Source organism: Sciurus vulgaris (assembly GCF_902686455.1).
Source record: "Sciurus vulgaris genome assembly, chromosome: 6".
Taxonomy (NCBI): Eukaryota; Metazoa; Chordata; class Mammalia; order Rodentia; family Sciuridae; genus Sciurus; species Sciurus vulgaris.
Genome location: NC_136466.1, coordinates 10713443 through 10737532, shown reverse-complemented (window position 1 = coordinate 10737532; position 24090 = coordinate 10713443). Strand labels below are relative to the sequence as shown.

General features: G+C 50.2%; 1 protein-coding gene across 1 annotated transcript in view; it reads left to right on the top strand.

The window, feature by feature from the left end:
- DOCK2 (dedicator of cytokinesis 2) overlaps positions 1-24090 on the top strand; it is a 407460-nt gene that overhangs the window by 347264 nt on the left and 36106 nt on the right. Inside the window, exons 35-42 of the mRNA XM_079145391.1 lie at positions 3821-3977; positions 5901-5941; positions 9848-9938; positions 10721-10840; positions 14157-14246; positions 15725-15829; positions 18504-18645; positions 22947-23028. Coding sequence (XP_079001517.1) covers positions 3821-3977; positions 5901-5941; positions 9848-9938; positions 10721-10840; positions 14157-14246; positions 15725-15829; positions 18504-18645; positions 22947-23028 — 828 coding nt within the window. The remainder of the gene's footprint in view (positions 1-3820; positions 3978-5900; positions 5942-9847; positions 9939-10720; positions 10841-14156; positions 14247-15724; positions 15830-18503; positions 18646-22946; positions 23029-24090) is intronic.

Genomic DNA, 24090 nt, shown 5'->3' with positions numbered 1-24090 from the left:
TGGAAGCTTCTGCTGGGGTTTTATGAGGAGTTGTCTGAAGAGTTTAGCATGGTTGCTATTTTTCTTTCTTCTCCTTTTGGTTTATCAGCATAGTTCCTGACTCCTGGTAGGTGGTCCACGTGTGTTAGCTGTTGTGACTGTTCGGATGGGTAGCACTGTGGCTCCTGGAAGTCACAGCCTGTCTATCTCGCTCAGCTCCTCAGCCCTTGCTCCTAGTCCCGCGTTTAGGGACTCCATAGGCACAAAAGGCCCCCTCTGGGCAGGCACAGCGTGTGGCAATTAGATGGTGTCTTTGTGACTAGAACAGGGCTTCCCTCCCTGTGGTAGCTGCAGCCTTGCACCAGGGTGCAAGACTTGGATGTGGACTGTGGTTGAATTTCAGCCCTCCTGTGCCCTTGTGCAGTACACAAGCTGTACAACCTCACACAGCACACAGTGCTCCTACCCGCAGAGATTTCCTAGAGCCTGCTCTCATTAATCCACAGCTGTCTTTAATCATGAGTCCCACATTGGATGGAGAAATAAGACACACCCTTGCTGTATTAGCTTTTCATCTTTGTGATCAAATTACCTACAAGAACAACTTAGAGGAGGAGAAGTTTATTTGGGGCTCATGGTTTCAGAGGCTCAATTCATGGCCGACAGACTCCATTGCTGTAGGCCTGAGATGACGGGGGAACGTCATGGCAGAGGGAAGCTCTCAGCTCATGGCAGCCAGAAAACCAAGGAGGCAGGGCAGAGACAAAATCTGATATCCAAGGCATGCCCCCAGGGACCTACTTCCTCCAACCCTGCCCTGCCTGCCTCTGGTCGCCACCCAGTAGACCATTCACCTTATTAATCCACCAAAAGGATGAACCCACTGATTAGGCTACATTTCTCATGATCTGGTCCTCTTCCCTCTGAACATTCCAGAGCTTTTCAGGGGCTCCTCATACCCACACCACAGCTCCCACTACTTGTATGGCAAGCCTGGCAATGTTCTTGGAAGTGGTAAGGGCTGAAGGAGACGGACGTGCGTTCTGGGCCCAGATCCCGCCCAGAGTGAGGAGCAGCCACCACAAAAGAGGTGCGCTGCACGTATTTGTAAAGGACTGAATCAAAGTCCAGTCCCACCAGCGCTGACCGAAGGTGAGGGCCTAGGCCCCTCTCTCTGATGGCCCCTCTGCTGAATGCAAGTCAATTCCAGGGAGGCCTGACCTGGTTCCTGCCTCACCCCCATGGCAGCAGCAGAGGTGGAAGGCGAGCCTGCACCCCTCCTTCCATCCATCTGGGCCCAGGATTCCGAAGTTTTCTCACACTCTGCTGTGGGACTTGAAGTAAGACACAGCTATGTGACCACGGCAGGACCAACAACATAACTTGGAGGGTACGGTAACCCTAAGGAGTTTTTGTGGGCATTAAACAGGGTAATCAGTGAAACAGGCTTAGCACCATACCTAGAACACAGGAGCACTCAGTAAGTGGTAGTGTGACATATCACAGTGAACGTGGCTCCGTGTGTGTTTCTCCCGCTGAACTGATATCTCCTGAAGGGCAGGGACTGACTGAATGACGTAGCCATCCATGGCACCCAGAATGGCAAATGTGAAATATAAGGATGGGTGACACATGGGTGATCCCTAACCGTCTCCCCACCATCTTGACTTGTATTGCAAGGTCTAGACTATATAAGCAGCCTTCTTGTCTCATGCATAAGAACATAGAGAAAGTAAGAAAGCCAAAACCTTAATCTTCTAAAATCATCCTTCTCAAAGGATGGTCCCTGCAGAGCAGCATCGGGTCACCTGGGAGCTGGTTAGCAAGGCAGGCTCTCAGGTCACAGTCTAGACCTGGTGAATTAGAGGCTCTTGGACGATGCTCAGGTGATTTTCCCATCACACTGAAGTTTGCAAAGCACCTGTGATTCTCAACATTGCCTGCGGGTTGAAATCCCCTGGAGACTAAAAGTCAAAACAGTGCCGCCTGGGGCCCTGGTTTGGCCAGCTGAGGCCTGGAGGTGCCTTTGGCCTGGGAGTCCATGAGAAATCCCACACCAAACTCTGGGAAGAAATTTCTTTGTAGTTGTGTTGTCATTAGGGTTGGGAACTGGGCTGGAAGTGGTTGCTCCTTAAGGAGGCAGGCACAGCTGTGGCTGAGCCAGACGGGTCTAAATCACAGGGCCATTTGCACCTCTCATCCAGAGCCAGGGAGCAGGTGCTTCTCACAGGGCAGAGATGGATTTGTCTGGGTCCAGCCACAGTTTCAGACGCTGCCTCCTTGCAGCCTGGGAAACTGTCACCTGCAGAGTCCTTGCTTCTCTCACCTCTGCCTCCTGAGAGCTCTTGGGACTTGCACTGCCTGGGGAGCCTGGCTGGGAACAGTCACAGAACCAGGTGCTGCTCTCCCAGCAGAGACACCCAGGGACAGGCTGCTGTGCCCCTCTGGGGGACACTCGCTCCCAGCAATTGAATCCCAGCTTGATTCCCAAGGTCACCACTCAAATGCACTTCCAGAGTGGTAGGGGGAAGGGCCTTCTGCCTTTTTGAGCCTCCATTTCCTCTTCTATAGAATGGGGGGATTTTTACTTTGTCAGAATTTCTGTGAGATTTCTAATGGAAAAGGGACTCTTGCAGCCTCTGGCACAGAGAAAGTGATTAAAAAGAAGCAGTCATTCATCAGAGTTCTAATCCATCCGTCTCTCCCTAGCCTGCCGGCCACCTGGGGTAGGCACAGGCTTCCCAGATTGATCCTTCTTCCCACCACAATGCCTAGCAGTGTCTGCTAGAAGAGGTTTAGGGACATCACATTTTGTATTTTAATTTTAAAAATTTATAATATTAATATTATAATGCAGGTTATCTTTTTCGAATAATATACCCATATTTAAATTGAAAACAAAGGCTTTCCTCCTATGTCCCTCAACCTCACCCCCCTCTGAGAAGCTGCTATGATTAAGCACTTGGTGTTTGTCCTTCCTGGCCATGTGCCACATGCCACCATGTGGTTTGCCCATGCGTAGTGTTTGGTGGTTGAGACATGAACCCTGGAACCTGATGACTGGTATTTACCAGTCATAGTGTGACCTTGGACAAGTTAGTGGACCTCTCAATGCCTGTAAGTCTCCTCTCATTAAACTGTGATGGGAGATCAGCTGAGCTGATATCTGTGAGATGTTAAGAATAACACTTGGGACTTAGTAAGTGCTATACCATCAGTTAAGTTAAAAACGAAATCATTCAGCGACTTGACTCATTTAACTATATATTTTATAGAGCTGTTAATATCAAAACAGATTGATCTCTCAAATTCCTTTTAATGGCTTCATAGCATCACATTCTGTGAATATAGCTTAATTTATTTAACTGTTTTCTATTGATGGACCCTGAAGACGGTTCCAACTATTTCAGTATCAGCGGCAATTTATAAGTGCTATAAATACACGTGGCATATGCTGGGAATGGTCCTCAGAGCAGCTTCCCTGAAGTTGAGTTGCTGGGTCACAGGACACATGCATTCAGTGTTGAGAGACAGTGTGCAAACTGCCACTCACCAAGCTGTCCTGTGGTACTCCCAATGTGAATGTGTCAGTGACCATTACCCCCACCCCCGCCAGCACACATTGGAAAATTTCTGACTTTTATTTTTTTCCCATTTTAATATAGAAAAGTAGACTTTTGCTGCACTGAATGAGTAAATACACATTCAAATGAGAAAGAACCATTCACAACCAGGGCAGCTGGGATTGGCAGAACTGTTTGGCTGGGGCTCCTTCCACCCGCCATGGGTCCCCGCGCGGTCTCTCCCCTGGCCTGAGCTCACACCCTGCCTCTGCCCGCAGCCTGATGGAGTGTGCCGCGGAGCACCCGACTATTGCCAGGTCGGTGGAGAACTTTGTGAACCTGGTCAAAGGGCTCCTGGAGAAGCTGCTGGATTACCGGGGTGTGATGACCGACGAGAGCAAGGACAACCGCATGAGCTGCACTGTCAACCTGCTGGTGCGTGGCCTGGGCGTCTTCCTGCTGCCCACGCAGTCCAGAGTTCAGGGGGGAGGGCCTCCCTGCTGCCCATGTCAGTCCAGAGTCCACGGGCATCTCCCCGCTGCTCATGTCAGTCCAGAGTCTGGGGGGTCTCCCCGCTGCCCACGCAGACCAGAGTCCAGGGGGTGGGCTTAGCTTGGGTCTCATTCCTGCTCCTCACAGGGAAGTGGTGCTAACAGCTTCTGAAATCAGACAAATGTGGTTTGGCACCCCTGCTCTGCCGCCTGCCAGCTCTGTGTCTTAAGGACATGCCTTGCTTTCCTTATATGGAAAATGGGAATAACGAATACCCCTTTAGTCCTTCATACATCCCACAGAAGGTAGATGGCAATGGAGACTGGTCAGCAATGTGAGTTTCAGAGGGACACAGCCCATGGGCTGTCATTTACCCTGATAATTAAAAGAATAGGTATTGTGGAGATGCTCTCCAGTCTTGGTTAGCTTATCTCCTACGTGGAGGAAACAACAGCAGCAAGTTTATCGGTCCTGCTGCTGGGGAGCTGGCTTCCTTCTTCCGGCAGGATGGAGTAGCATGAATAACTAGGACTTAGAGAAGGCCCAAGGGCCAACCTAGCAGAGCAGCTAAGGCCAAACTCAAGCTCTTGCCTCTGTTTCAGGAGCTGGCACAGGCCTGCTCCTGACAGCCTCCCTCCTGTGCTGGGTGATTGGCTCAGGAAGGGTAGCAGCAGCCAAGGCACTACCTTCCGCCATATTGGCCAGCTTTAAAATGTTTTAAATGAACAAAGTAGGCTGAAGCCTATGTGGCCTCCATTACATCAGCCCCCTGTCACTCCCAATGCTCCTGAAATACAAGTCCAATCCTCCCAGTTCTGTTGTGTGGCCTCCCCTTAGTCAACACGGCCTCTCTTGTAGCAGCTTAGATATTGCCATTGATGTTCCAGAATGCTGAGGGGAATTTAAAGGAATTAAACAGCAGAAAGGAGTCAGTGCTAATATCTCCATGAGGCCCCATTTACAGAAAGAGCAGAAGGTGGCGGGGGGCTTTCCAGGAACAGAGAAGCTTCTAAGGAGAGAGAAGCTGGTGGAAGAAATAGACCTTTAGCTGTCAGAACAGGGCCTGGGGGAAAGCTTAGGGCAGGCAGTTCTTTGGCAGTCAGACCCTGATAGGTTTGGACATGGGACTTGAATGTGGTGTCAAGAATCAGGGCAGGATGGGGGAGAGGTGCCTAGTGTGGGGAGAGCTGAGGGTTAAAGCAGTTTGTCAGTTCCCCCACCCCCACCCCCACCCTGCAGGGCTCTCAGGCTGGATCAGGACCTCCTGGCTCAGAATCTATAAGGACTTGTTTAAAGATGTCACAGGATTAGGATCTCTGGTGTTGGAGCCCAGGACAACTACCAGTCTAAATGGCTTCTGTGCTGGAATAGAGACTCAGCTTCCCAAGTCTTGCCAAGTTCAAGTGCTTTTGGCAGTGGAATCCCATCATAGCTCTGGAGAGTTCTGTGCTGTCAGGGGTTATGATCGATTACTATTGCTGGGATGTTGTCACTCTCTTTCCAACTCAGGTCCTTGTGACCACAGGCCTGGACACTGAAAGATTAAGCTGGGCTGCCCTTCAATGTGGACTTTATCAAAGCAGACTGGCCCCACCATGGAAACCCACCTCTCAGCCCAGAAGACAGCTCAACTGCATCCCCTTATATATGATGGTTGAGACATTTCCTTTGTCCCTTTATAGTCGGAGAAGTGAGTTTCAAAACAGATTCTCCCAATGAGGCTGTTGAATGCATTCAGCAGAGTAAAATTCCCATCTCAGGATACCCGGCAGCAAACAGCAACCTCTCTCATCTCCATCACGACACCCTCTACCCTCAGAGCCTTGTAAAGCAAAACACTCATGGTTGCTTTTCTTCCCCATCTAGAATTTCTACAAAGATAACAACCGGGAGGAGATGTACATAAGGTAAGATTTTTATTTTCTAAATTCAGACCTGCTGCGCTGCCCCCTGCTGACATCCATTGACAGCTCCCCACTGCCTTCAGGATAGAGTTTAACCTTTTCCTCTTGACGTTCCGACCCTGCGTGTTCTGATGCCTATCAGTTCCCCAGACTCAACCCTGACCATTCTACACTCTGCCCCATAAACCACCGGAGCTCTCCCGCCTGCCACGTGGCCCTGCTCTTCCCCTCTCCTGGGTGAGCTCTGGCATGTGAAGCCCTGGTTGGTCCAGGAACATGGTATAGCCATAGGTCAGCCGGGTTCTGAAGGGGAGAAGTACAGAGTTGCACAATGCCTGCTTCCTTTTAGGCCTGTAAGAGATACTTGTTTTAATATATCACAAAGAGCTTTAGGGACATTAGCCTGGAGCAAAAAGAACTTCTTTGCCAATTTTTCTCAGAATCTCATATTTTTCTGCAAAGTTTTTTATTGTTATTTTTTGCTCATTACAAAAATAATATAGACTTTTTACTGAAACAGAATAAACTCATAAAATACAGATAAGCAAAACAAAAAATGAAATAAGTTCCCATAACCCATACATACTTCCAGATCTTTCTGTGTTTGTGCATATATCAAATTCTAGGCATACATTACTTTTTGCAAAACTGGAATTACTAATGATTTATTATTTGCTCTTTCTTTAACTTGACAAGAATTCCATGTCAACAGATGTATTTTAGCATCATTTTTAATGAAACCATTCAACTTCCTTTCCAGAACATACTGTAATTTATGTAACTGGTTCTATATTGTTGAACATTTAGGTTGTTTCTGACTTTTTCTGTAACAAACAACACAACAACAGAATTCTTGGACATATACCTTGATTGTATATGCTTACAAGGCAGGAGCCCCTGAGGTGGAATCAACCAGAAGGTTAAGGAGACGGGTATTTCTAAGACCTTTGACATATTCAGTCAAAGGGCGGAGACTTCAAGTCTAAACTAAGTCTGCTCTTACTGAAGATATTTTTAGGTTCTTAGTTTAATGTTATTACAGAAGTAGAAACTTTCATTTGGGAGAAACAATAATTCTGTAGGTTGTTCTGAGCTTGGGTCATTTATAACATCATTGACATGACACTGTGGTAGCACCAAGCTTGGGGTCTGAAAGACTCGGGGTCTTCACCCTGTTTTTTCTGTTACATTGGACGAATCAACCCAGGAATTGGTTGAGGTTTCCCCATCTGCAGCGTTTCCATTCCACCTTCTGTTTTGAGGATGAGACAGATACTATAGGTGACGTGCTGGCATATGGTCCCTCCCTCCATCCTCTTTCCTCTGCCTCCCATTTTAGAAGCACAGATGGCAAATCCCAGACCTCCGCAAGCTTTGGAGATTTGGAGCCTATCTAGGAAAGCCATATTTGCCCAAACCAGACATTGCAAACAGGGTATAGTCTGAAAACCTGTTCCATTTGGCAGGCATAGTATTTTAAAACAATTTTTAATCAGTTGCCAAATTTGTAAAATCTAGAGATTTTACATAAAATTCAAAATTTCCTTCTCCTAAAAAAACTCAGAGGGTTTGGCCACACTGGACCCTCATCCTATCTGACAGCTGTCACCTGCATGGGTGGTGATGGCCATTTTAGACGTGGCAGGAGCCAGCCCCAGGGTCATGAGAGTGTCTCTCCATGGTTCCATACCCTGCCTACCTCACGCCAGCATCTGGAGGTATTTGACTTTTGATATTCTAAGTGAGCTAGCTCACTGAGGTCCTCCCTTGGGCTCTTAACAGAAGACCAATCCCTAAGGTTAATAAACAAGAGGAGAGAGTGCCTTGGCCAATGCAGGAGTTGACTATAGCAGGGAGACTCTCCCTTGGGCCCCTCTCCTCCAGTGTTGGGTACGGACTTCTAAGAGTCTAAGGGATCCATAATGGATGGGAAGAGATAAGACAGGATTATGTGTATGCACACAGGTGTTTCCAAATTCCCAGCTCCACCTGGAGCCACAAGCAGCTTCACTGATGACTCTGATCAGCAGAGCATTATGGGGAGGAGTGTGGACAAATGAGGTGGAAATATCTGGGTTGGAACCTGCTTCTGCCTGTCTCTGGCTCTGGGGTGCTAATACAGCCCTGTTTCCTCACCTGAACAGCATTGCTGGGATGGGTGGATGGGCTTCTTGGTAATAATGCACTCTCTTGATGAGCAGATTGTTCTGCCTGGGATATTCACCATCTCATGCCCTTCTCCTTCAGAGCCCAGCTCAACTAGCAGGCCAGAGTCCTTTATAGAACCCCTTTCTCTCCCCAGCTAGATAAATCTCACTGTCAGTCCATAGATCTCTCCTTCACAATATTTATCATAGCTGTATTTTTCCAGTTATTCATTTGATAACTTGATTCATATCTAACTCTTTTAGACTCTGAATCCCAAACATAAGAACAGGTTCCATTTTGCTACCTCTTATTTCAGACACCTGGTATAGCATGGGTGCTCAGTACACTGTACTGGGTGAATAAGTGAATGACAGCAGGGCCCTGGGTGTCCTGGTTCAGCAGCTATCAAACAGCCACGGGGTGATGGTCTTCTCCTCCAGACCTTTGGCTGTCCCTAACCTGAGGTCAGGCAGTCGACATTCAGCCTTCTTTTATGTGGCCAGGGACATTGAATGTCAGTAGCTCTGAGCAGAAGGCCTTTCTTCTACTAGGAACCCAAGCCTGAGCACAGGGACTTTCACGAGTGCAGATGCTGGAAGCCCGTCTTCCCCAGAGTGAGGGGTGGGCCTCGGTGACATCCTGCCACGTGGCACCAATACCTCTCCTCGGGGGAGAATCGAGCCTTTTCCCTTCACTTAATTACTAAGAGTTGTTCAGTGCTCCACTGTCATGCAAGTCACCAAAGCAGTGGTTCTTGGGCTCTGGTTTCTGCTTCTAGCAGTGGCAGGTGGAATGTTCTCTAGAAGAATGTGGTTCACAGTGATAATAGCAGCTGTCAGTGCTTTTTGCCAGCAACAAGCTAATCACTTTCAGTGCGCACTCGCCTGCATTAGCAGCGATGCTAGCTGTCACTTATGGAGCCTTTCATGTTACTCACGACCTGCTTGGCCCTTTACGCTGACCAACTCTATGGAGTTGCTGAGTGTCACCATCTTGCAGATGGGCAAACTGAGGCACAGAGAAGTTCATTCACTGCTCATTGGTGCCTACTGTGGATCAGTGATCTAAGAATTTACCAAACCTCCCTTCCTTTGCTCCCGTCTCCAATACCCTTCATAAACTGTCATCCCAGGGTTCAGAAACTGGAATGTTACTTTGCAAAGGGACAGGACATAGGAATGCCATGCAATCAACCAGTGGGTTTCCCCATCGACACTCAGGGCCTCCACATTACTGTACACTCTCCAGCCCCTGGTCTCCTTCCTTCTACACTTTCTTTACACTCAGAGAACATGGAAGTGGTAGTTTGAGCTGCCTTTTCTAGTTAATGAGGTCTGTTCCTGCTCCTGTGGTCAGACACTGGTTAAGTGGAGGTGACCACCCACCTTTTCTGTTTGTCAGCTGGGTCTTCTGGCAAGTTCTCTCTCTTTATTTCTCTGCCTTTATTTCCCTGACTTGTCATATTGCATTGGCCGGACCCTTCAATATCAAGCTGAATGCAGGCTGGGGTGGTCCTGATTCTCTAGACTGTGGCTTTCTCAACTGAAAACAGGAGTCCCCAGGGAACCCATCTCACAGGCTTGTCATGAGGAACAAATGATCCAAGGCATTTGGGGCTGGTGCTCAGCAAATGCTAGCTGCTGTCACTATGAAGGTTCCCCTGTGACCTACAGGGGAACAGCTGTTCTGTTCTCCTTCCTGTCCCTACCAACACCTCCTTCTCACTACTCCTGGTAACTTGGTATATTGTTCCCCAAACAGGTACCTGTACAAACTCCGTGACCTTCACCTGGACTGTGACAATTACACAGAGGCTGCGTACACACTGCTTCTTCACACCTGGCTTCTCAAGGTGCTGTCCCTTTGGATGAAGGAGGTCCAGGCAGGGAACCCCGTGGGGCCCTCACAGCATGTTAAAGAGTTAAAAAAAAAAAAAAAAAAAAAAAAAAAGGAAAAAAGTCAAATGAATTTTGGTTTGATCAGTGGTCCCAAAACATTGACCTGGCAGGATACTTTTCTGCCCTACTTCCCCTGATCACATACGGTTTTAGTGACCTTTACATCTAGCAGTATAACCCCCCAAGATATATTTTGCAGTGTTATAGCATCCAAACTGCAACCAGCAATAAACCATTAGTGTGCCCACTGAACTGCTTTCCTTCTCTTGAACATTTTGCAATAGCTGGATAAGTCAGACGATCTCCCTTGGCTTTGGAAAAGCTGGGACCCTGGCTCATCAGGGTCTAGAGAGAGTCCCTGCAAGCTACACAGAGACAGCCAAGGGATCAAATAAGCACCATCAGCAAAAATCAGGAAGTGCTTTACAAAGGGACCAGTGTCTGCCTGGTTGGCCATTGATACCCAGAGCCACAGGGAGCTAGGACAGGGTCTGCAGGCCTCAGCTCTCTCCTAGTCAGTCTCTGTTCTGGGACATGGGTGCTGCTGAAGAGCAATCTCCAAGCATCTGGTACTCATGTTCCAAGAGGGAAGCCTCCCCAGAGGGACCCTGAGTTTTTGAGGAGAGAAGGAAAGGACACAGTGTGGGGAGGGCGTTTTCTGTCCTTCAGTCCTGGGGAGACGACTGGCCATGGCAGTCCCTTGGTCTTGGGTAACTCCCCGTGTCCCTCTCCACAGTGGTCCGATGAGCAGTGTGCGTCACAGGTCATGCAGACAGGCCAGCAGCACCCCCAGACCCACCGGCAGCTGAAGGAGACACTCTATGAGACCATCATAGGCTACTTCGACAAGGGAAAGGTAATCTGCTCCTGCCCCCCTCTCTCTGTGGGGACCCTGGCCACTGGGAAGGACAGTTCTCTCCCAAACCCTACACCATAACCATCCTCAGGAATGGCAGCTATCCCTGCAAATCTAAATCCAACCCCTTCTTTCCATCTTCTCTCCATCTTGATTGGAAACCTTCCCCTTCAAGTACCACATCACTCACTGGGCCACTAAGCAGAGTCCCTGCCTCCTCTCCTGCCCTGCCAGCCTCCATTCAGAAAACAGGGTGGTCAGATCACCCATCGTATTGGGGAGTCTCAATCGCTTCCCAGTTCCACTTAGAATGAATGACACAGTCCTTCCCGGGATTGGCAGGGCCTCTGTGAGCCAGGCCCCGACTGCCTCCCCGCTGGGAGCTCTCTTGGCACCTGCTCCGTGCCAAGCTGCTTCCAGCCTCGGAGCCCTGGCCCTGGCTTTTCCCAGCGGGGAGCACACCTCCTCCCACTCCCCGCTGGAAGACTGGCTCCTCAGGGCTTTGCTTGTGTGTCATGTCTCCAAGTGGTTCTCCCAACACCTCAGGAAAAGCAGCCTCACCCTGCCTTGGGTCACCATTCCTCCTTCTTCAAAGCACTGGTCGCTCTCAGGCATCACCGCGTTCATTTTGTTTCTCTTGTTTATTGTCTGGCTCCCCAATTCAGAAGGCCATGACAGCAAAGACCCTCCATGTCCACTGATGAATGGCCAGTGGCCAGAACAGAACCTGATACACAGGGACCAAGGATTTTATCCCAAGGGCAAGTGGGTGGACCGAATGGGCGAATGGCCTTGTGGCACCATTGTTGATATTTAGCAGCAAGCGTTCTTGGTTGGGTTTGGCCAGGAAATGGGCAAACCAGCAACTGCCCAGCTCCAACCTCCAGTGACCCATCAGGCAGCAGCAGCCCAGAAGCTCCCATCAGCCCACAGGGGACGTGGTCTGGCAGCTGAGCACTCAGGCTCTGGAGTAGACTCTGGAGCTTTATTCTTTGCTTCTCTACCACCTACAGTCTTCTTGGCCTCTGCAATACTCTAGTTCTGCTTCCATCATAGTAAGATGCTAATAGGACCAACTCCCTAGCCGTAGGGTAAGATCCACACAGGGAGTCTAGTTTAGGAACTGTACATGGTATACCCAGTACATTTTCATGTCATCGTTGTTACCTGGCTCTGCCACTTCCTCTCCCAGGCTTATCTCAAGCCTCCTGCTTACCCACAGCCCTGCCTCTCCTCTGAGTTGCAAGCCCTCCTCCAGTTCACCAGGACACCATGTAACACTTAATTTTGATCTTCCTGCTGCTGCAGTTCATTGCATCTGCCTTGGTCTGATCTCCCTACCATCCCTGGAAAGATAGGATGAGGTAATGTCTGCAGAAGGGCTTATAAATCCCCCAGGACTGAGCAGTTGGAGAAGACCATCTCATGATTTACAACGCTAAGCCTCTTGAGGGCAGAGACTCTGCCATCGCTTGAACCTCCTGCCCCACTGGGTGTCAAATCAGAGCTTCCGGTTTGCTTACTGCTGGTTAAGTCAGTCACAATGGGAAAGACCCAAAAGGACCTGTAGGACTTTGTCCTCCTCAAAGCATTCAAAGCAGTCTGCCCTGTGCTGAGTGTGCCAAGCTCTAAGAGGCATGCCAGTCATTACAGCATTTGCATGGTGCCCTTTGGTTGTGCAAAAATGAGGGAGAGGACAAGGTGGTGCCAAAGCATTTGGGAGCAGAGAGGAGGCAGCCAATGGAGACAGCTCACCCTGAAGACCACTCCTGTGGATGCTTCTAGAATGAAGCCCAAACTCCTGAGCACCCCATTGAGCTTTCTTCATCCACACTTCCTCGGGAAGACCCATTGCTGCAGACACACACAATGGCTTTCAACTCTGTATGTCCATCTTCCCATCCCCTGTCAGACTCTGTACCCCTCAAAATACAACTGTTACATTCACTGATGTCCCGTAAGGGTAGAGACCACGTATTGTCCATCTGCACTTCTGCTCAATGGCTGTGCCCATGAACCATGCCCAGAACCCAGCAGCACTCAGGAATGAATGTCTGAGGCTCAAAGAGATCGGTGACCATCAGAGGCCCCAGGAGACCTAGGAAGGAATAGCAGGGATCTGACTTCCTGCCCTACCCCTGCCATGGTCTCTTGGTGATCTTAACACATGGGCAGAGTTTCTCCTCCCGGTTTGCATTAGGTGGGAAGTTTGGTGACGACCTGCACCTGAGCCAAACTATCCCCTGGTCCAGCCAGGGGCATTTCTTCAACCTTCCTGTTCAGGTGAAGCCCACAGACTTGCTTGCTCCTGGCACAGAAAGCATTTTATGGGGCTCACTAAGCTGTCCACTGTTTACAGCCAGGCTCCTCCATGCGACTCTTGATTTTATTTCCTGCAGAGAGCACTTCTGATAGGAAGCTCATACTGCGTTTCCAGATCTGCCCTCTCTCCTCCCTGGCCTCCTCCAGCTTCTCCGTTGAGGGGCATTTTCTATTTTAAACTGAATGTGAAATGGAATGGGTATCCCTAGAGGTGGCCAGGTCTCCAGCCCACCCTGCACCTCCCCTTCTGTGTGCAGAGATTGGTGACCCACTTCAGTCTAAGATGGTGGGTGATCTTGGCTTTTCTCCTAAAACAGAGAAGAGAAAGTATTTTTAAAGATGGGGAAGCTCTCCTACAATATAACCTTAATTTTTTTTATACTCCACCTCCACCTCTGCCTCTGCCCGATACTGACCCCCACAAGGAAACCAGAGGTGAAAGATCCCAGGACAGGACATGAGCACAGCCAGGGTCTGGGCCAGACTTCATCCCCAGAAGCTCTCTGGCTCAGGCCACTTGCTCCCTTCTCTTTGGAAGGTGGGGCCCCCATCCCCCTGCCCAGCCTGCCCCCTGCTGAAGTCATCACAGGTTTAATTTCCTAAGCGTCTCTGAGACAGGAATGGAGTCGAGCGACAGCCCAGGCTGGGGTGCCGGCCCTGCTCCTGGGTAGGCCCTTGGCCTGGGCAGGCTCTGTGCCTCCCTGAGTCTCCATTCTCGCCCGGCCCGCGAGGATCCAGTCAGTTCCTCTCACAGTGGTTAGGAAGAAGCAGAGAGCATGGAAATAAGGTCTCCCGCCCGCTCCATTATTCATGGAGAAACTAGGATGAGAGGCCAGGGAGAGGTCGTTTCTGCCAGGAAGCCCCTGGCTCCCTCTGTGTGGGGCGAGGTCTGGGTGAGGCTTACAGCCCAGTCTAAGGGACACAGTGGGGCTTCCTCAGCAACGGCTCCAGAAAGTTGGGGTCCCATAACCTTTGCTCCTGTGACCTTCTGTAGATGTGGGAAGAGGCCATCAGTCTGTGCAAGGAGCTGGCGGAACAGTATGAGATGGAGATCTTCGACTACGAGCTGCTGAGTCAGAACCTGGTAAGGCCTCTGGTCCTTCCTGGTCCCGGGGGAGGCTGATAGCCTGTGGCTGCTCACAGCCTCCTCTCCCCACAGAGGTTGCATAGAAGGAGGCAGGAGGCCAGGTGGGGCAGGAAAATAGAAGAAGAATGGAGGTAGCCTGAGGCTGGAGTGAGGCTGAGCTGAGGTCTCTTCCACTAGGTTGGATGGAGCATTAAGTACCTGCGTGGCGCTAGGGCAGCGCTCGCTGCTGCTGCTGCTGCTGCTGCTGCTGCGTATCCATTAAACACTGCTGCATTTACGGAAAAACTTCCACAAATCACTAAGCCAATTAAATAAAAACACAAATTTGTGCTTTTTGATGCTCAGATAAATCACATTAAAATGCTCCCCATCTGGCTTTTCCCAGGAGCATCTCCAGGCCCAGGACCTGGTGGGGAGTTGGCCTCTGTGGGCTCAAGGCAGAGCATTCGGCTGCTCCCCACCCTGTCCACTCCCCACACATTGCCTGGATGCCAGGACCTCGGGGCCCCTTCCCAATCACTGAGAGAGGCCAATCTAGGCATTTCCAGGAGAGCACAATATGAGAGTCTGAATGTGAAGAGGGGCGCTAGCTTTTTTTTGAGGGGAGGGTGCAGGTATGATGAGCTCCTTACAACAAATAAGCTGTTAGCTGCTTTAAGATGTGTAAGGTATGATGCAAATCCGCACACAGGTGCTGGCACCAGGAGGCACTTGATACCTGCCCCAAGGGCTCATCTGCATTGACCTTTGTGGACATGGGAGCACACGTGCCTTCATGCACAAGCACACACACACCCCTGAGACACACCCCTGCACAAAGCACAGGCTCTGTGTCACACACGCTCCTGTCTAGATCCACACATACCTTCCAGACCACATCAAGTTGAAGTTACCATTGACTGTGAGCTGTGCGTTTGTGTGTGTGTGTGTGTGTGTGCACGTTCAGGCACACAGCCCACATCAGGGTTTCTATAGGGCCAACAGCAATTGTAAGAGGCCATGAAGTATAAGGTAAGATGTTTTTGGAGATGTCAATATATAAGAAGCACACACCTCTTGGGATTGATGAAATACGTCAAGTGCGCAGACACAGGAGGACATCGGCACCCAGAGACACTCCTCCATTTGTGTATCCTCACAAACACACACCAAGCGTGAGCAGAGTGTGCACCTAGAAGTCGTTGCCTGGACTCAGTCCCGTACTTCCTGGCCACACTGAGATGCCATTGCTTGAGTTGCAAACTGGAGACACTTGTGGGATAGTTGTGAGAGGATGCAGGTAAACAGAGGAGAACAGGTAGAGTGACTGGCATGGCACCTGGCTCTCTGTAAGCAGAGCTGCTGGTAACACGTTACAGACAGTCACAGGTGCACTATGCTGTGCACCCGGCAGGTCGGTCTTAACGGTGGCCTCTGGGTTGAAGATACCTTGGATGCACATCTGAGTTGTTACAACCTGTGTTTTCTTCTTTCAGATCCAGCAAGCCAAGTTCTATGAAAATATCATGAAAATCCTCAGGCCCAAGCCAGACTACTTTGCTGTGGGATACTACGGCCAGGGATTCCCCTCGTTTCTGCGGGTGAGTGTGCAGCTGGCTCCGGTGAGGGAGGCCAGGCCTTGGTGTTTCAGAGGTCCCTCTGTCCTTTGAGGATCTGGTTGTGCTCGGAAGCTCACAGCTCAGAAGCCAAACTTTCCTCTGCCCGCCGGAGTGAGCACTGCCACTGTCCCCGGGGGTCCTCAGCCTCGGTTCCCATCAGAGCCACCAGCATCAGTCGCCTGCTGTGTTTCTGTACAGCAGCCTGGGGAGGCAGTGAGCTCCCCATTACTAGAGCCAGGAATTCAAAGAGAGACCGAGAATGACTGCTACCGGGGTCACCACACAGCAGTGGCTCTCACGAGTTTTAGTCCGAGGATCTCTTTGCTCTTAAAAGCTCCTGAGGACTCCAGAGACTCTCAGTGTTTTAGATTCTTTATGTACATGTACCATATGAAAAATGAAAACGAAGGAAAAGATTAAAATATTTGGCAATTTATTTTAGAATAACAATAATAAACCCAACACCTGTTAACATAAATGGTAATTTTTTTAGGCAAAGTAGCTATATCTTCCAATTTTAAAAGATAAGGGAATAAAGCAAGATTGCTTTATATTTCTGCAAATCTCAATGTCTGGCTTCAGAAAAGAGCTAGGTTCTCATCCGTTGTGGTCACACATCATGTAGGCTCTGAAAAGCTCCACCGTCTACCCGTGAGAGAGCCAGGGTAGAAAAGGCGAACACAGCTTTTAACTATTGTGAAATTGTTCTGGTTCTGTGAGGTCCCGGAAAGGTCTTGGGGACCCTCCGGGCCCTGGAGCATTGTTTCCGAATCACTGTGTTAGAGGCCTGTTTAGCCGCGGAGTAGAGGGATTAGGTCACCTGTCAACTTCCTTCCAGCCTGTGAATTTATGGTTCTGTTCTGGGGACAGGGAGAGGCAAAGGAAAGAGCAGACCTGACCCCTGACCTCACTTGACCTCCAGCGCAGTCAAGGAGGTGAATCACCATGGTTACCAACGAAGTGGAAGCCATGGCCGAGGAGTGAGGCCATGAGCAGCCGTCAGGGCAGACAAGGAGGCTCTCCTGGGTGGAGTGGAGGTGGCTTCCCCACTGACTGCCCCTCAGGGTCCCCTGGGCAACTTGTTCAGAGCGTGTGTTCCTGGGCCCAGCTCCTGCAGACTCCGTTTCAGGACTCTGGAGAGCGGCCTGGGAATCTGGACGTTCTTTTCCTTCCTCTCTCCCTCCGCTCCTTCCTCCCCCAGGACCCCTCCTTTGCTCTATTGGTCTTCCTTCTATATCTCTTTATTGTAAATCAATACATTATTATTAGACATAAAATCGGAGCACACCATCGTATATCTGTACCTGCACCTAGATAGTCTGGTCAACTCCAATCCCCTGTTCTTCCCCTTTCCCTCCTCTCCTCCCCCGTTCTTGGTTCCCTGTTTCTACTTGACTGCTTTCCCTTCTATTTTGGCAAGATCCCCCCTTTTTTAAATTCCCCTTTTCTCTCTAGTTTCCACATAGGAGAGAAAACATTCAACCCTTGACTTTCTGAGTTTGGCTTATTTCTCCAGTTCCATTCATTTACCAGCAAATGGCATAATTTCACTCTTCTTTATGGCTAAGTAGAACTCCATTGTGTGTGGAGACCACATTTTCTTTATTTGCTGTTGATGGGCTCCTGGCTGGTTCCATAATTTAGCTACTGTGGATGGTGCTGCTGGCATGTGTGCGTCACTATAGGATATTGGATAGCTGGGTCACATGATGGTCCCATTCTTAGTCTTTTGAGGAATCTCCATTCTGCTTTCTGAAGTGGTTGTGCTAATTTGCAATTCCACCAACAATGTGCAAACATACCTTTCCCCATATCCTTGCAGCCATCATGGTCACTGGTTGGGAATCTGAATTTTGAAAGGTCTCCTAGGCTCTTCCGATGATGCTGGTTGGAAGGCGACAGAGGTCAGAGAGACTTGGTTGGACAGAAGAACTTTGGGACCATTCAAGGCGGCACAGATGGCCCAGATGTTGTCTAGACCAAGGCTTCTCCACCTTGGTCCTGTTGACATCTTGGATCATCCTGCTTGGTTGTAGGGGCTGTTCCAGGTGTTGCAGGATGTTTAGTGGCATCTCTGGCCTCTACCCCAGCTCCCAGTAGCACCCCTCACCCTCAGCGTGACATCCGACAAATGTTTCCAGACATGGCCAGTGTCCCTCGGGAACAAACACACCCAGTTGAGGACTGCTGGTCTAGGCGGGGCTGACCTGATTGAGAAGGGGTGAAGAGAATGTCCTGGGGAGCTCAGGGCCTGGAGTCAGGAGAAGAGGACCTTGAACAGTGGTCCCCACGAGCCCAGCCCACATGTCACATTGAAGGCAGCAGGGAAATGGCGTGACCACATAAACAGGACAGTGGGTGCCTTGGGGTGAAACATGAGCAAAAAACTTATTCTGGAAGCTGCATGTGGGATGCTTTAAAGAAGCGCCTGCGTGCACACTCCTCTCTCCCTGTGGAAGGAGCTCTTTAAAGAAGCGGCGTGCCCAGCTGGGCCAGGGAGCCGAGCTCCTCCCTCCGCTGGTGGGAAGCTGAGGGCAGAGGGAGCTGTCAGGTCCCCACAGCCCCCTGCTCATTTCATAAGCCGCCCCGCTGTGCTCGGGCACGTGCTCCACGTCAGAAGTCTCTGGGGTCTCTGATGGGCATCACTGCTTTGCAGAACAAAGTGTTCATCTACCGAGGGAAGGAGTATGAGCGAAGAGAGGACTTCCAGCTGCAGCTGATGAGCCAGTTCCCCAACGCAGAGAAGATGAACACCACTTCCGCCCCTGGAGACGACGTGAAGACTGCTCCCGGCCAGTGTATCCTTGGAGAAGGGCCCAGCCACAGCGCTGGGCATCAGCAGTGCTGTGGGGACCTCAGCCCACAGAGCTCAGACCTGCTGCCCAAATCACTGTGGTGTGCCAGTTTCAGTGTCCGGTGTGGGATCCAAAGAACCCATCTCAGTACAGTCAGCCCTCCATATCCATGGGTGCTGCACCCCTGGATTCACCCAACCACAGACCGAACATCTGGGGGGGAATGGAGTCTGTGCCAAACACGTACAGACTTTTTTCTTGACATTATTCCCTTATACGGTGTAACAACTTTTTACCTAGGATTTACAGTGCATTAGGTACTATAACGACTTAAAAGTGTTAGAAGTCATTTACTAAGTCATTTAACATGTACAGGAGGATGTGAGACTACTCAGCCATTTGTGTGAGGGATTTGAGCATCCTGGGAGTTCAGTATCAGCTGGAGCCAATCCCCAGGAGTATTGAGGATGACTGTCCACTCTAAGGTAGCACACTGAGTCATTCGTCCCTTCTCACTCATTCCTTCTTGTAGTGAATATTCCGAAGTCCAGACTCTTTGCCAAGCATCGTACAGAGCTACATCTACAAAAGGAGTCCTGCCTTCAGGGTGCTTAGGAGACAGCAAGTTAAACAGACACACTGGACAACACATTGGGCTATTAAATATTTATTTATATGATATGATCCATGCAGGACACCATAGAAAGGAGCACAGCTGATTTCAAGGACTGAAATGACCCCATATTGCTGTTACAATAAAACCAGACTCCTGAGCAGAGCTGAAGGCTGTCCACTCTCTGACCCCTGTTTTTCCCTCTGGCCATACCAGCTCCTTTCTGTTGCTGAAACAGGTCCAATTGCTCCCACCTCCAGGCCTTCACCTTCTCTGTTCCCTCTGCATGAAACGCCCTTCCCCCATTCCTTAGGCAACTGGCTTCTGCTCACTTGTCAGATCCTAACTTGGCTTCACCTCCTGGAAGAGGCTTTCCTCAGTCACCTTCTGTAAAGTGGCCTTTTCTGGCCTCCACAGGACCCTGTCTTCTCACACCCTGTTTTTTTTTCCTTTGGAGAATTGACCTCAATCTGTTTCTCACATGCTTTCTGAAGGCACATGAGCTGAGGGTAGCGAAGTAGCACCAAGAGGCCTTCCTTCCTGTGCTGTGGCCCTCGCCCATGCTACCTGGCACCCAGCCCACCCCGGGAGAGGTGTGTCGATTAATAGAAAGAAATAGAAAATGAGAGAAAGAGAAAAAGAGAAAGACAGAGAAGCAAGAGGAAGCAGGGAGGCTGGCTGGCTGGTGTGTTGGAGCACGGCAGAGGTGACAGAGTTGCTGAGGAGGTGCAGTGAGAGCGAGCAGAATGCAGACCTGGTGTTCCCAGGGCCAGGAGCTGCACTGCGCCGGGCAGGAAGGCAGGGTGCAGGGCTGGCTGCTGAGCCAGGGAGCACAATGACCCAGCCTGGCTCCCTGCATTGCGCCCTTTAGCAAAGATTAAGTTACAGCCTTTAAAACAGGGTTGACAGGTTGCGTGGCTGGTCTGCTCAGTCTGCCAAACCTTAATCCAAATATTTTTCCCTGGGGTGATAAATATTCATCTGTAACCTTTTTATTATGCTTGCCTGCCCTTCATGCCTGCTCTGCATGGGCTTTTGCAGGAAGAGATGCAACTGGTGGTGGGGCCCGCTGGTGGCAGAAGAGGGCACAGTGACAGCAAGACAGGGAGCGCGCTAAGGCCTGCGAGGCAGATGTGCTGGTGTGAACTGCGCTGGTGTGAACCAGGGCGGGGGAGGGGCCCGTGTGCCTGGCCACGTCATCATAGCTGGGACTCTGAGGCTGGTTCGGTGCCAGGAGCCAGGTAGGAAGGCCAGGGCTGACATTTGCTAACCATCCTCTCGGTGAGACAGAGTGCTTTATAACCATTATTTCTTTAAACCCCATAAAATGCTGTAAGACGGGGGTTCATTTTCCAAGAGAAGGAATATGTGAGGCAGAGAGAGAAAGCAATTTGGTCAGAGATGAAGTTGGCATTTGAATCACGAGATCTCTTTGTCTCAAAACCCGTGTTCTGTCGCACCATCAGTTTTGGAAAAGCTGATGAACAGAATGTGCTGACCTCTGACTGCCGCGCCCCAGCCCCTTGACACGGGCCATCCTGTGAGTGGTCAGCAGTGCTCTCTGCACTTTGCTACTAAAAACTCGAGGCTCCAAGATCTTCAGCAGCACAACATCACGGCGAGGAAGCAGTGGAGCTAGGGTCCAGTCCTGCTTTCCACCAGGATCTTGGACTCAGTTGTCTTGCCCTCACTTGTTAAAAAGTGGCCAAGCAATTTGGGATGGGTTCCCTGTCTTCTCGCTGTGGCATCCAGGTGGCAGGAGATATTCAAAAGCAAAGGTCTGTATAGAACTGTTGCCACGATTCCTTGCCTGGATCTCACGTGAAGGACAGTCCAGCCTGCATTCCCCTGGCACCCCAGGTGCTCATGTCAGAGGCTCCAATTACACCTTCTTTATGGGCACGGCCATGTCACACTTGGTATCATTTTCACACTTTATAATCATGTCACAAAATGCTCTTTTTTCATCAGTGATTTGAAAAGGTAAAATCCATGCTTAGCTTGTGGACCAGACAGAAACAGGAGATGAGCTGGATCTGAATCACTGTAGTTGGCTAGTTGCTCTCCTTGGCTAATCCAGAGTGACTCCCTCCCTAAGGAGGAGGCCTTAGGGCTTTAGAAAGAAAATGATTTTCCTGAGGTTTGCAGAAATGCTTCCATCAAGATCGATCCATTTAGGTTCAGTGTTTTGCCCTCTTTCCTTCCTTGTGGAAATACTCTCTAGAGGTAAAACAAGTAAATCCCCAATAAAGTAGCATACAGTAAATTTATCAGTGAGAAGCAATTGAATTTGGAATTCTGCTTTAGCCATTTCTTGTGTGTCTAAAAAATCATAGCCTGTTCCATCAGAAAGCTTGCCCTCCAGGGGGCCGGGGTGGCCGGGGAGGGAGGGATAGGGTAGCTTAGAACTGATCCTATGGGAAGTACTGACAAGCACCTGCAAAGCCAAAGGAAGGAAAAGAGTTCCCGACTGGGGTTAAGTTAGTCTTCGTGGACTGTGGCATTTGACATCCCCCTGAAGGGTTCACAGGGGCACAAGGCAGTGGAGGGGAATAGTAGACTCTGTTGGATATCCAGAGATAATGGTGGAAACCTGGGTTATGCCCGTACTGACGTAGCTTTGAGAGCTAGCAAGGGCTCTTAATTCTTTGGTTGGCAGACATATCAGGCCCAGGCAAGACTTTTGAAGTCATAGTTGTCTTTGGGTAGAAAAGAGGAGGAAAGCACTTGAATACCTAAAAGAAGAGATGAATAAAGAAGAAATGGAAGGTAGGGAAGGACAAATGGGTCAGGATGGGACCAGTGACCACTGACTTTGTTCATTTTGTTTGCCGCATTACCAGCTTAAAATGAATGAAGACAGGTCCAGAATAGGCATGACAGTGGCCCACACAGTGCCTCTCCAGTATCTGTGCTCATGGCAGGCATCACTAATCAAGCTTGGGACTCATTCCCACTAAGGCTGGACAGGACTCCTTACTATCCTGGCGCCGGATGTGGGAGTGCATGTTTGTAACACTTCTCCAGCTTTATGATGGACACGACTCGCTCAAGGATATTTTAACGTCAGATTCTGACTCAATGTCTGAGGTAGGGTCTGTGATCTGCTCTTTCTAACAAGCTCTCAGATGATGCTGTTGGGGCCAGCCAGAGGACCACCTCTGAGTGACAGGTCTAGAATAAAGAATTTTGAGCACAGGATTAGAAGACCCAAGTACAAACCCCTACTCTGTTCTTAAAAGCTGTGTAACCTCCAACAAGTTCCCTGATTCCTGGGACCTCAACAGGGATGATTTAGGTTAAATGACATCCAGTGGAATTGGAGACACTAAATAAGACCACGGGGAGATGTACTCTGCAGTTGATGGAGAGCTATAAATTCATTAGATGGTGTTACTGTTAGTGAGAATATGGCAATGATAACGATGATTACCCACCACTAACCCACTCTGTTATCAGGACCAGAGCCCTGAGGTAGGGTGGCAAGGTGACAGGCATCTCTGCTGAGGACCATGGTGATGGCTAACTGGTCATCAGGGCCTTGTTAGAGGCCAGCAATGTGCGGCTGATCCTTCCATAATGAGTGGTCTTAGAAGGAATGGCCGGCAAGCTCGCAGCTGGAACTGCTGCATTTGGAGCTGTCCCTGTGGTCAGCAGACCTGTTTCAAGTCCTTAACTTCAGGGACTCCAGATATTCAGTGTTTCACCGTCCAGCCTGTCTTGGACGAGCACCCACGGTTCAAGAACAAGCCTGTGCCTGACCAGATCATAAAGTAAGACCCAGAGCCCACGGGGAGGGGAACGGGTGGGACCCCCAAGGTGGCATGCTGGGGTCGTGGCAGGCACACCAGCGCCCTTCTCTCCTCAGCCAATCTGTTCCCATTTTCCTCTTGGGAGAAGAATCATCCCCAGTTAACAGGGTTCTGTCCCCAACAAGGCCCAGACTGGAGATGGCTGACTTTACAGCACAGCAAATGCTTAGTGGGCATTGATGGAATTCACTGAAGTGGACATAGAGAGCCTTCTTCAGGCTGATCCCAGAGTGGCCCCCAAGAACCTGTAGCCAGAGTGTGGGCAGGGCAGGTGGCAGGAGGGTTGGGGAGTGGGGGACAGGGACAGGGCAGCTTGGGCATGCTGAGCACGTTCTGCCAAAGGGACATCTTTTTAGCATTGGGTAAATTTGGACATTGACAATGGACATGTTCAGACTGGGACAGAGGAAGCAGCATGGCAGGTGTCCATCAGTCCCTACCAGATTACAAGGTCACTGACGAGGCCACGGAGGGGGCAGTCTGTGGGGCACAAAGCTATACCCCCATAGCTTCCCAGACAGTCCCCCGCCTGTGCCCCAGGCCAGGTACCCAAGAGCACCTGAGTGTCTTGGGTTAAGACCTCCCCTCTGGGTGGAGCAGTGAGCAGCAGGGGCTCCCTTGGGAGAGACAGGGCTGTGTGCTGCAGGGGAGGCGGTCCCTGGAGCAGCCTCACCTCGTGCCACTGTAGGGCAGCAGTGGCCCAAGTAGAACTGCAGCCTCCCTCGCCTTCTTGGTAGGCTCCCATGGGCAGGGGACAAGCTCACAGCTAGCACAGTGCCCTGCTTGCTCCAGAGTCAGGAAATGATTTGGGGAATGACTACAACTCTGGGAGAAATCCTTGGAGGCTACTCCTGGGGCATGAGGCGCCTAGGCATCTCTAGATCTTTCTGTGGGGCCACAGGAAATGACCAGCCTGCCCCATCTGCACCAATGCCAGAATTCCAAGTCCAACTGCCCATTACTTTCAGGGTGCCATGTTCTGATGAGGGTATAAGACCAGTCTACCTTCCTAAATCGCCCCAC